The following is a 17,404-nucleotide window of genomic DNA, read 5'->3' on the forward strand; positions in this document are numbered from 1 at the left end:
GAATAAGGACTCACAACATGTAAGGCATATAGAATTTATGACAATTCTTCGAAGAACATAAGAAATAGGTGGATACCGTTGACTTGAAAAGAGTAACTCTTGTACAGTTGCGTTTAAGGAAAAAAAGAAGGTGTGTCCCACTTAAGGAAAGCGAATAAGCATCATACCCTACGGAAGACAAGTGACAAAATTCAGGACACAGATGGTTTCCTTTCCACTGAAAAGGGTTTCCCCCCCTCTCTTTCTCTTTTCAGAAGATTAGGCTTTGTTGTTCCTCTTTTTCATAATGCAAAGACAAAGCAAATCCTGAACATTTTATTGAGTCGGAAAATGGTAAAAGATCTGGGCTGGGAATTCGCACCGTACCTCTGGATTTTGGTGGGCTCTGAGCAGGTAGCTTAAATACACCACTGTCTCCCATCTCTTCCAATGACAGATCAGCATATTTGCATAGCATACAGGGTGGTAATAATTAGTTCCTCTTTTAACAACATTCAACACCATCTCATGTGCGGCAGTAGTATCCCCCAGGTCCTTCTGTGCTCATTTCAGCAAGATTACTTTCACATCTGCCATAAACTGATAACACAAGACACCACCTAAACTGCAGAGGCCTTTTTATCCAAGGGCTTAAGCGACCAAGTGGATAGTTAGTGCTCATTTCCCATATGTCATTTGTTCCATGGCAATTTCTGCAAAATGCAACAATGCTTTGGGGATATTTCCAATCACAGGAATTGCTACAGAATGGATCATTCTGCCAGTTTGCTCAGTATGTTTCTCTCCTCATTAGGGTGGGGAGATTTTGGATTCAGTTTGCATTTAAGGGGGAGTCCATCAAACCCACTTTCTGAAAATATGGGAACAGAAACACAGCCATCCTTTGAAATCTGAACTTCTCTGAATTTTGCAGTGCAGTTCTCCAACCAATGTTTATAAAAATGCATTACATTAGGGGAAAGTCTGCATAAAAAAAATGCACTAGTGAAAATAACTACAAAAATGTGAATTATGCTAGGAGAAACTGCTTCCAAATTGTGTACATTAGTTTAACCTGCATACATAAATTGACTTACTGGGAGAAATTCACATGGAAATGCTGATGAATATTCAGGATGATTTGAGGAAAAAATGCAGAAATGTGGAGAACTGAATGTAAGATTGGAAAAATGAGAAAATGAGCAACTGAAGTTGACAGGTCCTTCCATCCCTACCTACTCCTTATGATCATGAACCCGGAGATGGAATTACGTGAAGAAGCAATCCCCCGTCTGACTGATGAAATGTGCCTGAACTGACTTGAAAAGTGCATGTTAGTGTGATATGCATCCACTTCTCTACCCTCTTCATTGCCTTTCTCTTCACCTTTGTGGATTGCCTCATATTAAAAAGTCAGTGCAATATAGCTCTCACTCGGTAGACCACAGGCCTAATGAACTAAGGATCCTGTAGTTCAACTTGCAAAAGGATCAAGTCTGCAACACTTGCAAAAGGATCAATAGATGCTCATACTGAGCACCTGACTGGCCCAGCCACTTTTGTCCTTCTCCAACCTTGAAGATAAGCAAAGTGGAAGCCCACTTTCAAGGAGCCATGTTGACATTTGCTAGAGAGGGTTTGCCAGAGGAAGATGGTCCACTATGGCCCAACTAACCTCTGCCTTGATTCTCAGCTGCTTGCCTTCTTACATACAACCCATCTAGAAGCGAGTCTTGGCTGCCAGCTTCCTCCTCCTTAGTCTCAGTGTTGCTTCTGTCAAACATAGCAGGGAGGAGGATAAATACTGATATATTGTTTTTAACCATATATCATAATGTTCTCCAAGGCAGATTTTCTTCAATAACTTATATGCAATACTCTTGCTGATCCAGTCCAGCCCCTCAGAGTTCAATGAAACCAAATTCTTTTCTTCCATGCCTATATTTTGTATATTATTCCCCAAATTCAGCAATTTTTGTAGGTCCTTAATTCTTGTGGGTATTTATTTTTTAATAGTGTTTAATGATCTGTATGGTATGTTTATATTCCAGTTTGTACACCACTCAGATAGTCTCTGCGTGTAGAAGCAGTTTATAAATCCTGAAATAAATATATATATAAACAAACAAACAAACAATAAAAGAAGGCTGAGCTTGTTGGCAATCTGATTTATAATGCTGTGATGCTCTTGTCAGTTCATCATTTTTAGCTCACTTTAGGTTACACACTTTAGGTGAGTATAACTGGGTCAACCCCCCCCCCATGTATTTATTTACTTTTTTAATAAATCACACTACATACAGTATAATCACATCTTGGACAGAGGTCAGTTCCAAGGGTTCCGCATATACGCAAAAGCGTGTGTACTCAAACCCCTGGAACCATCCTCCCACAGCAATCCCAGTGTTTCTGCAGCTGGCGCGGGGAGGGCGCCTTGTCCCCAAGCAGGGCAGAGCTTAAAAGCTCTTTTGTGCTGGGGGAAAAAATAGTTTTTAAGCTCTCTGCCTTACTTACAGTTAACATGCAGGATTTCAGCCAGGAGCCTTCAGTTGTGTGCTGTAGAAATCATGCAAGCTAAATGCATGCAAGATATGATCGTGCTCTGTATACGATCTATAGCAATTCCTAATGCAATTGCACAAAGGTCTAAAGGGGCTTTCAAAGGATGTGTAATTCAATGTGTTTAGAAACTGGCACCATAACCAGAAACCCTGTTTAGTCACAGTTCCTGTTTGCTATCTAACATGTATTCAGTTGAACATTTTTTATTTTGAGAGTGGTGTACAAATTTCACAAAAAACCTGAATTTCTGGAATGTCATGGCCAGGGGTCGGCAACCTAAGGCCCATGGGCCACAAGCGGCCCATGGGGTCATTTAACTGGCCCATGAGTGACCCACGAACCAAGCCGCCCGCTTGGCGAGTCCCCACACTGCGCTAAAATGGTGCAGCATGGTGCAGAGACTTGCTTCTGCGGCACCGGAAATCGTGTCTGCACAGACGCAGGTGCCAGAAATAGGTGTGATCTGGCCCATGGAGGGATGTCCGCTGGAGTGAACCAGCCCAGGCAGGGTAAACCTTGCCGACCCCTGGCCATGGATGTTGAGCTTGGGGTTTGCAAGTCCACATCTGCCAGCACCCTTGTTTTAACCCTTCATGAGTTCAGATACCAGAACACAGGTATAGCCTAAAAGCAAAATTTGTCTTGCTGGAACAAAGTTCATCCAGTCCAGTATCCCATGTCTCAAAGTGTCGGGCCAGATGCCTCTGGAAGCTTACAATCCAGGTATCAATGTGACCTGGCCCTTTCCTTTGTCCCCAACGCTTTGTAATCAGTCTTCCACTCTTCCTCCTCCTACTCCCTGGAGCAAGGTCAACTTTTAGAGACCCAAACTGTTTCCCACGAGTATTTCATTAACAGCTTGTCATCGCAAACCACCCAAAAAGTTGATTCCCCCTCCCATCGCAAATAAGGTTGCAAGTTTGCTCAATTAATCAGAACTTACAAAACAATGGTGGTTGACAGGCACTCTCTTAGAACAAGCAGAGGAGAAAATCTCTTTTAAAGATGACGTCTGCTGCTGCGTATGTGTACATCATCGAAAAACAACAAAAGTTTACTCCCCCACCCCTTCAGAACTATTGCATTATTGCTATGAAAACAGACACAAAATTAGCTATCCAATCAATTAGGAAAAATTAAAAAAAAAAATACTGAGATTTCCTACATTGAGTGACATCATTAGCAATGCTCGAGCCAAGTACGTCCTCATCTGCAGCTCTTTCTCAAATGTTCATTTTGTTACAAAAATGAAAGCACAAAGGGGATGTCGAGTGAACCATTTACATGAAGCCTGGTGCATATGCCTGAATGCCATTGTAATATTGAAGATGCTTACATTCCAGGATATGGGTACATATATAGTAACCTATACATATTTGTCTAATATGCAGTTTCTACCTTTGAATATGTGGAGCTTGGAGGCAAGGCATGATTCCAATAGCCCCTTTCCATGCATTTGTTTGTACCCAACCAAATGTATGAAAAGGGCTCCAATGGGAGGGCGGAAGACTCCATTTAAGCTCTCATTTATTATTATAACGATTTCCCAATAACAATATTAAGTCACGTATCATTTCTATTATTTGTTCCGTAATGAAAATTCCTGGAGAGGTCATATTCCCATCTCACCCGTACTGGATCCTTAACGAAGATCCTAAAGGATAAAGAAAACGCTAGGGGGAAAAACTGACTTTGCACAAACCATGTTAAGTATTTCTACAGTTCTCTGGCCTCAAGGGCACAGCAAACACCAAGCAACCAGATCTCAGCATGAACACCATCTGACAACAATACATGTGTATTAGTCTTCTTCTAGGTAACTGTTTTTCCAACCCAAGGCCATAAGGGACTGGGTCACACATGTCAAAACATAAAATGGGTTTTTTCAACCATCATTTGGAGGTGTCATGAGCACTGTACTGTATGCAGATTCCAGAGCAATTTTTTGTTTCCATTTTATGCAAATAAAATGCAGTTTATTTGCAATTGGCTATCCAAGAGAGAATGAAGAACAAGATGGAAGCAGGAAGCAGGAAGTGGGCAAGGAGACTACAGATGAAGTGAAGCTGGAATCCAGATCTCTGGATAGTCTTGGAGCATACAGTACCCAGCACTTTGAAGCATCCGCCAGAAAGGTATCGTGCTCATGTTTTTCAAACATAAATGGAGATAGATACATAATGATACCCCCCACCTAAGAAAGGGGGGGGGGACAAAAAAGCAGGCAAATCTTCCTGTACCAATTTCACAGTGGAAAGATCAAGTGAAGTCAATACCAGTGATCTCTGGGTTTGGCGTTTCGCTTCCAACACAAATTGTTAAATGGCAATGCCAAAGGCAAACTATTCACAAGGATAATGGTGCTAGCATTGCCAAGGATTATGGCTGAATGGAAGAGAGAGAGAGAAAGAGAAAATAAAATATATAAAGACAGTGGTGATGAAAGTTCAGAAGCAACAGATGCTAAAGACTACCAAACTGGGAATGGAGAAGTCAAGCAGTTTGGCTGCTTTGGTTTCACAGCATGTGATGGTATGCCAACAACAACGAACGCAAAGGCTACTATCCGAGCTGCGGCCCAACGCCAGCTTCCACCGGAGATAACGAGAGCGAAGAAGACAGAAACGAAAAAAACACAACAGCCAAGCTGATGCACGTGCTGAGTTGGGAGCCTGGTAAGAGGCGGGTGGAAGTGATAATAATTAATGAGGATGGGAAGCAGATCCTGTTATGCCAGCGGGTAGAAAGGAGGAAGATCTAAGCCTGTTGCAATGTGAGAGATATAAAGGAGGAAGGGAGGGGTGTTCCCACAGCTGTTAAGAACATCAAGACTTAAAAAAAATTACAACACGCTGCATGTGTATCAAGAGACAGCGCCAATTTGGAGGAGAGGAAGAAAAGCAGGACATTTCCAGTAGCCCCTGTTGCAGGATATCACACGGGAGTTTTCGCCACAATTATTCTGGCAGGGGTGGGGGCACCCAGCAAAAATAAAGAAACAAAACAATAAAATCCTTACTCTGCCTTTGCAAACCCAACACATAGTGCATACTAGCAAAATATATCTTGTTTCATACGTGTGAGTGTACACACACGTGTAAACATGGGGCTTCTATATTGCAGGGAGCCGGGTGAGAGTGTTCTGGGCACTCTGCAATGCAGAGAAGCATTGCAAACATTTCAGGGGGCCTGTGGGGGCTAAATGTGATCCCTGCTCCCTCGTGATCCCAATAGCTAATGAGTCCCTGCCTTCATACAGCTCTGTAATGGATTCATCTTTGTTGACTAAGCTGGGAAGAGGATTTCTGTTATGGGAAAGGCTGGCATTAATACACAAAAGCCCTAAACAGCTGCGGTCCAGAATATCTAAAGGACCACCTAAGTTCTTATAGCTCAGTTCGATCCCTGAGACCATCTGGAGGGCTGCTGCTAGTTTTCCCTGCATCACGGAGGCCTCAGGCATTTGGTATCATGGCTCTGTGCTCGGAACACTCTTCCAGAAGAGATGGGGCAGACATCTCACTTCTGACTTTTCAGGCATCTCTTGAAGATCTATTTATGTAGACAGGCCTATGCAAAGGTAGGGTTTTTTGATCAGCCAGCCATTTTCAGCATCTTATACTGTTTTTATTGTATATGCTGCATGCTACTATGTGATATCGTATGCATTGGCAGTATATAACAAATAAATTAAAAATACGAATCAAGCACATATTAGTGCTTTGTCCTAACATGACTGGCCCTGCCTATGGCTGAATCAGTTAAATGTTATTCTGGTCACATGGGAACTTTATTTTATTTATTATTTATTTTTATTTTTAAAGAAAAAGGGTTTCTACACACTTTTCAGGTCACCCAAAGGATTAAAAGTTTGTGGTTTTCCTTGGAGGGAGAGGGTTTGTCTTGCCAAGAAACTCTTGTAGGAAGCTGCACAGGCATCCCAAAAGAGAATTTTTTGTGAATGTTCTAAAGCTGGTTTTTAAAGTTAAAAGCATATTTTGTATGGGTGGCTGTTATTTGCTCAGCCCAGTTATGCACTGGGGCCTGAGTGAGTGCAAACCTATGACCCACCCTCTCCTACTTTAAAGTAAATTTGCCCTTGACACAGAGCAGAACAGAGAAGGGAAATTACTATGGCTCACAAAAGGAAATGGATTTCCAAGAAGCCAATATTAAAAAAGATCCAATTAATTATAATATTCATGGCTTAGCAAGGGCTTCCTAAATTACGTTTCTTCTGGAAAGGTGGCTAATTTTTAACAGGTGAAGTAGAAAGGAGGGGATCAAGCAGTTCTGCAAGCACCATAGAGCAGGGGTTGGCAGCTGTCAGTATCCAAGCTCCTTTGGCCTCCAGAACAAGTGTACATGCCCATTGCTTATGCGCCTTGGTTGCTCACTCCTGCACACTGAGCACAGGTCAATGATGAGTAACTGTGGAGCATTAAATGGCTCACAAGGCCTTTGCTGAAGTTGAGACTGGCATGCATAGGGTTAAAGTCACCTGTGCTCCCCATCTCAGATTATCTAAGGGTGCATAACAAGAACAGGACTCTTCCTCTCTTGGTCCACTTGCCTTTGCTAAATACAAAGGGGCGGGGGGAGGGCGTTACTGATAGCAGATCAAAGCTATAAAGTCTTGAATAACAATGGTTATCATTTGGGGACAACCATTCCAGCACTGGGAGAGCTGAGAAGCAGAACTTGCTCCATCGGCTTTGCTGCAACAGGCCAGCTCCACCAATACCACCCTTCCCTCGGCTGTCATCTGGGGGCAGAAATTTCACCAGGCTGCTTCAGTGGGAGAGATGATGCAGGGTTCATTGTACATGCTGAGCTGGAGTGCCAGCTCCATCAGGCACTTCCTGCCAGCTGGTCAATATAGGATCAACTGTCTAGAAATGGGCACCTGAGTTTTATTTTCCTCTTCCTTCCTTTTCCCTTGTGTGTTGAATGTAAGCTGTGGGCTGGGAGTGTCTTGCTTTGATTTCATGCAAGCTGCTCTGGGAGCCTTTTTGGCTAAGAGCAGGGTACAAATGCTCTAAGTAAATCAAATAACTAAATAAAAGGGTGATAACATTTTTTTAAAAAAAAGAATAGCAGGAAACTTGCATATCATCAGCTGATGTATTTTGCTTCTTCAAAGCATGCCCCACCCCCCAAATTGGAGAGGTGGCGGGGAAGGGTTGGAAATTCACTTGCAAGCAGGACATGCCAGCGACCAGATTCAGAAACTGGCTTACCCCCGAGACGATCAGTTCTCCTCCCAGGTTCTGAACTTCCGCCTTCACCTTGCTACAGATATTAAGCTGGTGACAGTACAGGGCGATGCGCTGCAGGTACGCTAAGAGATCTTGCTTACAGGCTGAATCGGGACACTGTAGATAAAGAAAAGAGATAAACAGCATGTATTTGATTGGCTTTGGTTTATATGCCTCACATGCAGGGAAGAACGGGCAGGTTTGTGAACACCATATTAGAGGCATTTGTTCTGCTTAACCCTTTGGCTACATATTTAACAAGGGATGGTTCTCTAGCATAGCTCAAGACAGTGATTTAAAATACAAAGGGACCCGTAGGCAGAGAGGGGAGGGGAGGAAACACCACCAGAACTGTTTGTCAGTTACCTGATGAGCTGTAAAGTAGAGTCCTTAGGACATGGCTCCATTTGCACTGAACATAAGGTTTTTACTGATGCATAAGGCACATTTTTGTAAAAAAAATAAAATAAAAATGGTGCATTTGCAGTAAGGACCACGTTGAAAAGAGGTGCTTTCGGGCCCGCAAACCTTTCACAAGGACAGTAGCGAAGCCGTTTTGTCACATCACAACTGTCAACGGATCATTTTGCTCCAATGGCGGAATGTCACCTGTGGCGCTGTTGTGATGTATCGTACAAATCAAAACCGCACTGTGCACAATTAAAGTTGGTCAAACCAAGCCAGTGCTGGGAAGGGAGGAGAGACCTGAGGGCCAGATAGAGAGAATTGGGGCCGCATTTGGCCCCTGGGCCTCAGGTTCCCTAATCCTTGCGCAGGAGAGGATTTGGTCCTGCCATCCATCACTGGTTCTGACAACTATGGCATGAAAGGCCAGAGCTCTTCAGGGCTTTGGCCAGGGGCCTTTCACCTGGAGCTTCCAGGCAGGGCCGTCTTAAGGGGATCGGGCGCCCTGGTGTGACGATCCCTCGCGCCCCTGGTGGGCCGCCTCTCCGCCCACCTCCCTCCCGCGCTGGCCGCCCCTCGGGGGGGGGGTGGGCGAGCAGGGGATGAGGGGCGTGGCGCTGCAAGCCGGCGGCCTCCGGAGCCCCAGCTGGAGCGCTGGGAAGGGCACGCAAAGCCCCGCGCCGCTCCAGCGCCACGCCCCTCATCCCCCGCTCGCCCACCTCCCTCCCGTGCTGGCCGCCACGGGGGCGGGTTGGGGAGGGGCGCCCAGTATGCCGGCGGGCTCGCGGGGGCGCCCCTGGGGGGCATGGCGCCCTGGTGCACCGTGCCACCCAGCTCCTATGACGAGACGGCCCTGCTTCCAGGGACTGAACCTGAGGTTTTCTGCATGCAAAGCAGATGCGTTGCCACTGAGCTTCCCCATAGATGTGCAGCACTGAAGCATCAGGAGAGTCCTGGGGAGCTGCATTGCAATCTGGAACTTGGCAAGGAGGAGGAGGAAGCAGATCTCCCATCAAGATAAAGACTTGGCAGGAAAAGAGAATACAGAGGAGCAATCTAACAGCAGCGGCACTGTTTTTTTTTCCATCTCCCAAATGGATAAATAAATTAAAAAAACAATGCTGTGAAAATTCTCTGGGGTAATGAAGCCTAATCTCTTATGAATTCCGTATATGATAATGCCATGAAACATTTCTCTCATTGTGTGCGTGTGCCGTGATTTAGCTGGACGCAACCCTCTCTCTTTTTCGCACACACACTTAACATAACTTTCAAGTGTGAATCCCAAAGAGAGCCTTTTCCCACTTAGTAACAATTTAACACACTCATATTTATTCCACTCTGGAGGCCCTTGTATCTGAAAGAAACTTTAAAACAAACTCTCTGGAGGGCTGAGAAAGGGTTTCAACAGAAGCACATTGCGGCAAATTAAACTTACGATCTCTCGATCTCTCTCCCTCTTTAGAACAGTAATTAAAAATGCAACAGTCCATAAAAAGTTTACATTGCACAGAGGTCTCAAAACTTCCATAAAATGTCTACATATCTCTGACTCTAAAGAAGGACAAGTAACCCTGGATGGTTTTAAACAGGAGTTATGCCTCCAATAGTCTTATCTGCTAGCCCTGTTCCTGCCCAATAGCTGCTCTAATTTCTTTGTAAATCACTCACTATTAGGAATGAGAGAGTTCAGAGGTCTAGGTGGCCATCTGTCAGGGATTCTTTAGCTGTGATTCCTGCATTGTGGGAGTTGGACTAGATGATCCTTTGGGTCCCTTCCAACTCTATAATTCCATGATTCTATATAATTAGGTCAGTTTCTCTGAGCTTTCTCAGAGAACTCTTGGGGAAGGGAAATGGGTTCATCTAGCAGGCTAAATTCTTATCTCCCCCAGCCCCTGCAGACCAAGCCGCCTGGGTGGGTGGGACTGCCCACCTGTCTATCACCTGACATCACAGTGACATCATGACCCATTTTTGCATAGCACTCTGCAAGCCCAGATGATCAGCTGATGAGTGGAACCATGCAAGCCCCAGCCAGCAAGTTTTTAGAGTACTTTATGTTGGGGCACCAAGGAGAACTCTCTGTAAGTCTTGCCTGGAAATTCTCTATTTGCCTAAAACTTGAAATTGCAAATGCAGATCAGGAGGCAGAGGCATCATCTTGGAGGACTGGACTGATTGCAGCAAGAAGCGCTGGATGTTGATGGGTGCCCTCTAGGAGCATCCTGGCATTGATGGTGAGACCTCCATTGCTGTTGCAAGCTCTCCCAGCTCACTTACTTCACAATAGTAGTGCAGAGTGCTGGCACTAGGGGAGCCCAGATTTGGGCCCCAAATATCTTGCCAGACCCTCCTGATGGTTCCATCAATCTTGAAAGTATGGTGGCTGCAGCTTCTGAGGGGGCCTTCTCAGTGATGGCCCCAGAGATATGGAACTCACTCCCACAGAGTTGCATCTGGCACCATTTCTTGACTGCTTCCATTAGTTGCTAAAGATGTATCTCTTTACCCTGCTCTTTGAAAATTGAAGAAGTTATTTTGGTGCCCTCCTTGTATTACTTTGGGGTAATGGGTGGGGATATACCATTATAATTGCCTTTTCATATGCTGTGACCCTGCGGCATATTGGTGAAGGGTTGTTAAGGAAAAACAAACACAACAAAACAACAACAACACAACAACAACAACAACAGAATAATAAATGTGCCTGTTCAAAATCTATTACTTGAATGTCAGAAATCCTGGTAAATCCATTTTTTTTTGGCATATCGGCCACCACACACAAATTTTTAAAGTACACCAACTTCTACAATGCAGTTTGATCATTAAGGGGCTCTAAAGTTTTGGTGGTGGGAAATTCACGTTATATATAATTTGGTCTTTTTTATACTTCCCCATTCTTGGTTCATAATCATCATCTGCAGCAGCAGCCAGGTTCAAACTTTGGGAATGGTTTGAGTTCAGCACTTAATGGCTTGGCATTTTCAGAAATGGGTGACGCTCTCTTGCAGCAGGAGTGGGTTGGGGACTGGCATTACCTAGCCAACAGATTGGGTTGCATCACATTATTTTAAGTCATTCTGAAACTAAGCAAACTACCGTAAATGCCTTTTTGTGCGAGCAGAGGAGACAGAGTCTGTGATCGGCTCTGAGAAAACAAAGAAGGGTTGTCCCCATATCAGAAAGAATAACTGCAAAATATTTATTTGCCCCAACCAATTACAAGCGCTGCTCTTCATCAAGGCCAAGATCAATACACATCATGTGTATACAGAACACAGTACATTGCACAACACAACAAATTATAATTACATAATGCTGTGTTGTTCACTGTTGAATAGTATTCTATGGACTTTGACCACCCCATAAAAAGCTGTCCTTGAAACACACACAGCACTTTCCTTGTGAGTACATGAGGGACTCTTCTTCTGAGGCTCTTGTTGGCACAGTTGTTCTCCCCAGGTGAAGGCTCTTTCTGAAAGTGTGCTTAAGTGGCCAGATGTAAATTGAAGTAGCTTCTTCCAGACAACCAGTGATTTTATTATTATTAAAAGAAACCCCTGTCTCTCAAAATATGGTTAAAATAAATATAAAACATTGCCATGGCTACGGGAATGGGAGAAGGAGACATGGAAAGAGCTGGTGGCAGGAGCCCTGAATAAAGCAGCCCATTCTTTACACCAGCCTTTCCTAATGTGATGCCCTCCAGATATTCCTGTTTGCATGGCCAGTTTCCAGGAGAATGGGGATTGTAAGGACCAAGAATCTGGAGGGCAGCAGGGTGAAGAATGCCAGTTAATAGGCATTTCGGGGATGAGGAACCTGTAGCCTGCCAGATTTTTCTGGACTGCAACTCTCACAAGTCTTAGCAACAACACCAATGACCATGGATGATGGGTGTTGGACCTCAGCATCTGGAAGGTATAAGGCAGGAGAAAGTAGCTCTGTGTGAAGCTTAACACACTCATCACAACTCCAGATGCATACAATGAAAGGCAAAGCAAAATGTTTGGTGGGGTTGGCTCTGCTGATCATAAGAACGCTAACAAGAGCCTGGCTGGATCAGGCCAAGTTGTCCATCTAGTCCAGCATTCTGTTCTCACAGTGACGACAGATGACTTTGGGAAATCCTCAAGCAGCTGGTTAGTTTCATTATTATCATTATTACAATCCAGTTTTACAATGATTCCTGTCCTGCCTGCCAACAGGTAAGGCGGGAGGTCAGAGAAGAGAAATCACGGAGAGCCTGGATAGCTCAGTTGGTTAGAGCGAGGTGCTGATAATGCCAAGGTTGCAGGTTCAAACCCCGTATGGAACAGCTGCATATTCCTGAATTGGACTAGATGATCCTCAGGGTCCCTTCTATGATTCTTTGATTCTATGACACCCCAATACAATTCTTTGGTCGTGCCAACACCAGGGGCACACTAGCATGGCATCATGGTAACAGTCTAATAGGGAGCCTGCTGGATCAGGCCAGTGGTCCATCTATTCCAGCATCCTATTCTCAGTTGCCAACCAGATGCCTGCAGCACCTGAGCATGAGAGCTCTCCATCATATATTTTTAAAAACTTATTTGTAAGAGGATTTGTTCATTGAAATTACCTGATCAGCCACAGCACGGGCCAATTTGTCCATTCTTGAGCCAGCTTCTGCAATCTTCTTGGCAGCATTAATGACATCAGATGTATTCTTTAATGGTCCCTTACCCCTGGAAAATACAAGGTAATTACAGTGCCATCTAATTAAATTATGGAAATAAATAGAGTTAATATCCTGGATAAGAGGTTTTTTAAAAAAACCTTCAAAAAAGAAAAAGAAAAAAGAGCTGTAGTGTAGTATGAACGTCTTCCCAATTTAGTACGACATCACCTTTCAACTACTTATTATAGCATAGCTTGATTAGGAGAGAAGCAGGGGGGAAAATAAGGAAAAGCCTTCTGGATTCCCTCATATGCTCCAAATGCTTTGGCAGCACTTTTCTTTGATTTCGCCTCTAAGCTCATGAACTATGTTTAATAGCATGTGCATTTTTAAGTGCTCATTAAGACAGTGTCCCTGGTGGAATGCAAAGCTTTTTCATGAGAAAGGGGGGGAAATAGAACCCCTCTGTTATTCCCGAGCTATGCTTAATGCAAACTCAAAATGCAGAAATGGGGCACGGGGTTTCCGTGGGGTGGGAAGCAACATTTGCAGCAAGCTGAATGACCCACTAATGCATATATTTAAGATTAAGCAGTAAAAAAGCAGCTTTGTTTTTAAGTCACTTTTTTGCAGTTCCTCCTTCTACTTCACAACAACTGGAATTGCTTGTAGCAACTAGAGGTCAGAGAATAACCCCACCACCTTGGGGCCGTCGAATTCTTCATCGCAGTAATGAGTGCAAAAATCCAGGTGTTCCTGAAGAGTCGGGACATTGGTAGGAAAAATCAGCCTCCTTAAGACACATGCCTGAACAACAAGAAAATCTCTCCTTTCATGTACAAACTGTGCCTTGCCTCATGCAGTTCCATGCATTTGGGGGGAGGGTGGCCTAGCTCAGTAGTGGAGTATCTGCTTTGAATACAGGCAGGGGCACAGCTACCTGCCTGGCACCCGGAACAGCGGGGGTGGGGCGATTGCACACATGGGGGTGGGGTGAGCCATGCACGGGGCACCATGACAATCCACCCAGGGGGCACTGCCTGGGGGCGCTGCGGTGACTGCCCGGAGTCCGCCTGGCGGACATAAGCACTACACTGCCATTTTGGGCAGCGCGGTGCCCTGAGCCACTGCGCCACACCCAGGAGAGATGCGTGGCTCAGGCTCACTGCAGGCCAGGCCCCGCAGTAAGTGTCACCCCCTGCAGTGTGCCATTTTGTCATCCCCTCAGGGATGGCACCCGGGACGACCCCCACCCCTTCATATGCCCCTGAATACAGGAGGCTCCAGGTTCGATCTTCCATCTAGGGCTGGGAATGTCCCCTTCCATGAAACCCTGGAGAGCTGCTGCCCATCAAAGTTGACAACGCTGAACTAGTTGGACCAAATGGTCTGATTCAGTATGAGACAATCTCCTCTGTGCTGCCTTTGCCTGGGCATTTTCTATTTGAAGCATTCAAGGCATCACAAGGTGGTCTGGGTGGCAGACTCTCTAAGGCAGGCATCCCCAAACTCGGCCCTCCAGATGTTTTGGGACTACAACTCCCATCATCCCTGACCACTGGTCCTGTTAGCTAGGGATGATGGGAGTTGTAGTCCCAAAACATCTGGAGGGCCAAGTTTGGGGATGCCTGCTCTAAGGTGACAAATCTCTGTATGGGCTGTACTACCTCAAGCAGAAGTTGAGGCCCCCACATGACTGAACACTCACCCATGCAAATAATATTTCCTAAACAATGAACTAGTTTTAAAGGGAGAAGGCAAGGATATATTGTTTCTCCGTGACAAGAAAGGACCTGCTGAATCAGAACAAAGCCTATTTAATTCAGCTTCCTGTTTTCACAGTGATGTTTTCTGTGTGGATGGGGTTTTATTTATTTATTTTGTTTCAAAGAAGTATTCAAGTGAGGGAAATCCTCATTTGAAATCAGTGCCGGACTTGGGCTTTTGTTCAACGCCAAAATTCAGTGCCCGTCCCACCACACATCTTTCATTTTAAGCCTTTGTTGCAGTGCCTACTGCGGCACCAGCTTGGCTAGAAGTGCAGTGCAGGTGAACCAATCATGCTCCCCTAAACTCCTCGTCAATTACCCACATAGGAAGCTGCCTTATACAGAGTCAGGTCATTGGTCCATCTAATCCATTGTTGTCTACACTGACTAAAAGCAGCTCTTCGGGCTAGGAGACTGTCCCAGATCTGTCGGGGATTGAACCTGACAAGGAGGACATCATGTTTGAGTCATTATACATACCTAGTGAAGTCTGTCATCTCCATCATGATCATACACATCTGCTTGGCCAGCACAATGATATCGTTGCCGCTGTCGTCCCACTTGGCCACTTCGGCATCCAGTTTGCTCTTTTCTTGGTGGAATATCTCTACTTGCTCTGCTATTTAGCCTTCTCCTCCTGGGGAAGCTGGGCCATGATAGCCTGGATGGAAACAAAAACAGCACAATTAAAAGAAGAAGAAGAACAGCTGAAGTTGTCGTAAGAACAAATTTCCATCACTTGCACATAACTGGAGAAACCAGTTCATAAGAGCTCGATTTTGTAAATTCCATAGCACTGGCTGGGATAGTCTGCTTCTGCAATTTGTATTATTTCCAGGAGTAAATCAATGGTTTCAGACACCCTACAGGTTGTGCGTTTCACCTTCTGGGCTTAAAACATTGACTCCAGAAACTTCAGCAGAGTATTAAATATGGTTGGCCCCAAAACTGCCAGCTGTGTTGTTTCATACTGAGATAAACAGTCAGTATGTTAACATGTGTCTGGTAGAAGTGGCTTGTCAGGTGAGGTCACTGTGCTAACTTCCTGGATCACCACTGCTTAGTGGCAGGGACAATAGTGAGGCACTAATTCAGTGGCAGAAAATTTCATATAAAATCACATACTAGAATCCTGAATTATCATTCAGTTAATGGGCCTTATTCTAACTGCCCCAGCTATGAAGATAGCAACCTTAGCTGTTATCTGGCCATTTTGGTCTGATAGAAGGAAGAGCATTATGGCCGTGGTTGAGCACCCTGGAATGGTTAGTAGGAGTGGGGTGATGATCTCATTCCTCAGGTCTTTGTAAAGAGTACAAGACAGGAGGACATGTGCCACTGATTCTATACTACCATCTCCACAGGGGCAAAGTCGTTTTTCAGGTAAGATCTTTTGGAATCGACCCTCCAGTACAACAGATGGCAGAACATCCAGTCTTGCAAGTGTAAAGGCGCGTCTGTATTTTGGGATAATAAGTTTGTGCAAATATGGGGCCAGAGAATCAAAGTGGGGAGTTGGAAAATGAGCATACCAGGGGCAAAATTTCTTTATGGTGGCCAGGTTGTTCTGGTGCTCTATATTGGACCATTTGCTTTGGTAGGGCCACTCATGAGTAGGTGTTGTGGGGATAGGCCACAGGAGAGAAGTTTTTGATAAACAGTTTTGGACCAAGCACTTTTGTGGGGGGTCTTGAAGTACTAGAGATATAAACTGGGGGGGGGGGTGATTTAGGCGGAGCCAGAAGTTAAAAGTTCTTTGCCAGGTCTGTTCTTCTACTGAAGGAAGACTTCCCTCCAGTCGCAACGATGCATTTGGGATGCATGACAGGACAGAAAAGATCTGCCTTTAAAACTTTGATTGAACAGATTCCAGAGTGCTAAGGTGGTTGCCAGTCCAAATTTGGGCCCCATATAATAGCTGCGCTAGGGGTTTAGCTTGAAAGAGTTCTATGGCTGATGGTATATGTTTACCACCCTTTGTGTGGAAAAAACGGGTCAACGTTTTGGCACTTTGGGATGCTTTTACTTTTGCACATTGTTGGTGTGCATCCCATGACATAAATAGGTACCTTTCTGGCAGCAAGGTAAACGTGGTTCGCCAGAAGCGGCTTAGTCATGCTGGCCACATGACCCGGAAGCTGTACGCCGGCTCCCTTGGGCAATAAAGCGAGATGAGCGCCACAACCCCAGAGTCGTCCGCAACTGGACCTAATGGTCAGGGGTCCCTTTACCTTTACTTTACCCAGATACTTAGAAACCTGAGGTGATTTTAATCTGTATTTTAACATTTGTATGTATTTTTTCTTCTTCTTGATTTTTTTATCATTTGTAAACAGCTTTGATGGTTATTTTTTATTTTATTTAAAAAACAATCAAGTGGTGTATAATTTTTATGAAACGAATAAATAAATATATCGCCTCTGGGATGATGCTGGTCCTGGTCTGGTGGATCCTAGCTTACCCAAACTTCCCAAAGAAACCAGCAACTAAGTTGCAACACAGAACAGTAGAATTATAATAATTGCTTTTGAAGATCAAATAGGCACTTTCAGCAATGATTTCCAGGCTGAGATACTGTTTGGCTCCAGGGGTTCTACCAAGTTGCGTTGCACATTTAATGGGGTGTGACATATATTTAAGTGTCATTACAGTTTTTCTTGTTTATGTCACTTCCAATCAGCTGTAGCCTCCCTCTACGTATTCTTAAAGTGCTTGGCTTTTAAAAAATTCATAATTGACCTTTTCTGAAACCAGGATTAAAAAAGGTTATCTAGAAGCAGGAG

At 44.6% G+C, this 17,404-nt stretch overlaps 1 protein-coding gene across 1 annotated transcript in view; it reads right to left on the bottom strand.

Annotated features, from left to right (window-relative positions):
* Positions 1 to 17,404, bottom strand: part of CTNNA2 (catenin alpha 2) — a 519,756-nt gene that overhangs the window by 25,712 nt on the left and 476,640 nt on the right. The window contains 4 exon segments of the mRNA XM_033160941.1: positions 7,782 to 7,916; positions 12,814 to 12,919; positions 15,102 to 15,243; positions 15,246 to 15,282. Of these exon segments, the coding sequence (XP_033016832.1) occupies positions 7,782 to 7,916; positions 12,814 to 12,919; positions 15,102 to 15,243; positions 15,246 to 15,282 (420 nt within the window).

This window comes from Lacerta agilis, chromosome 9 (assembly GCF_009819535.1).
Source record: "Lacerta agilis isolate rLacAgi1 chromosome 9, rLacAgi1.pri, whole genome shotgun sequence".
In the NCBI taxonomy this organism is placed as follows: domain Eukaryota; kingdom Metazoa; phylum Chordata; class Lepidosauria; order Squamata; family Lacertidae; genus Lacerta; species Lacerta agilis.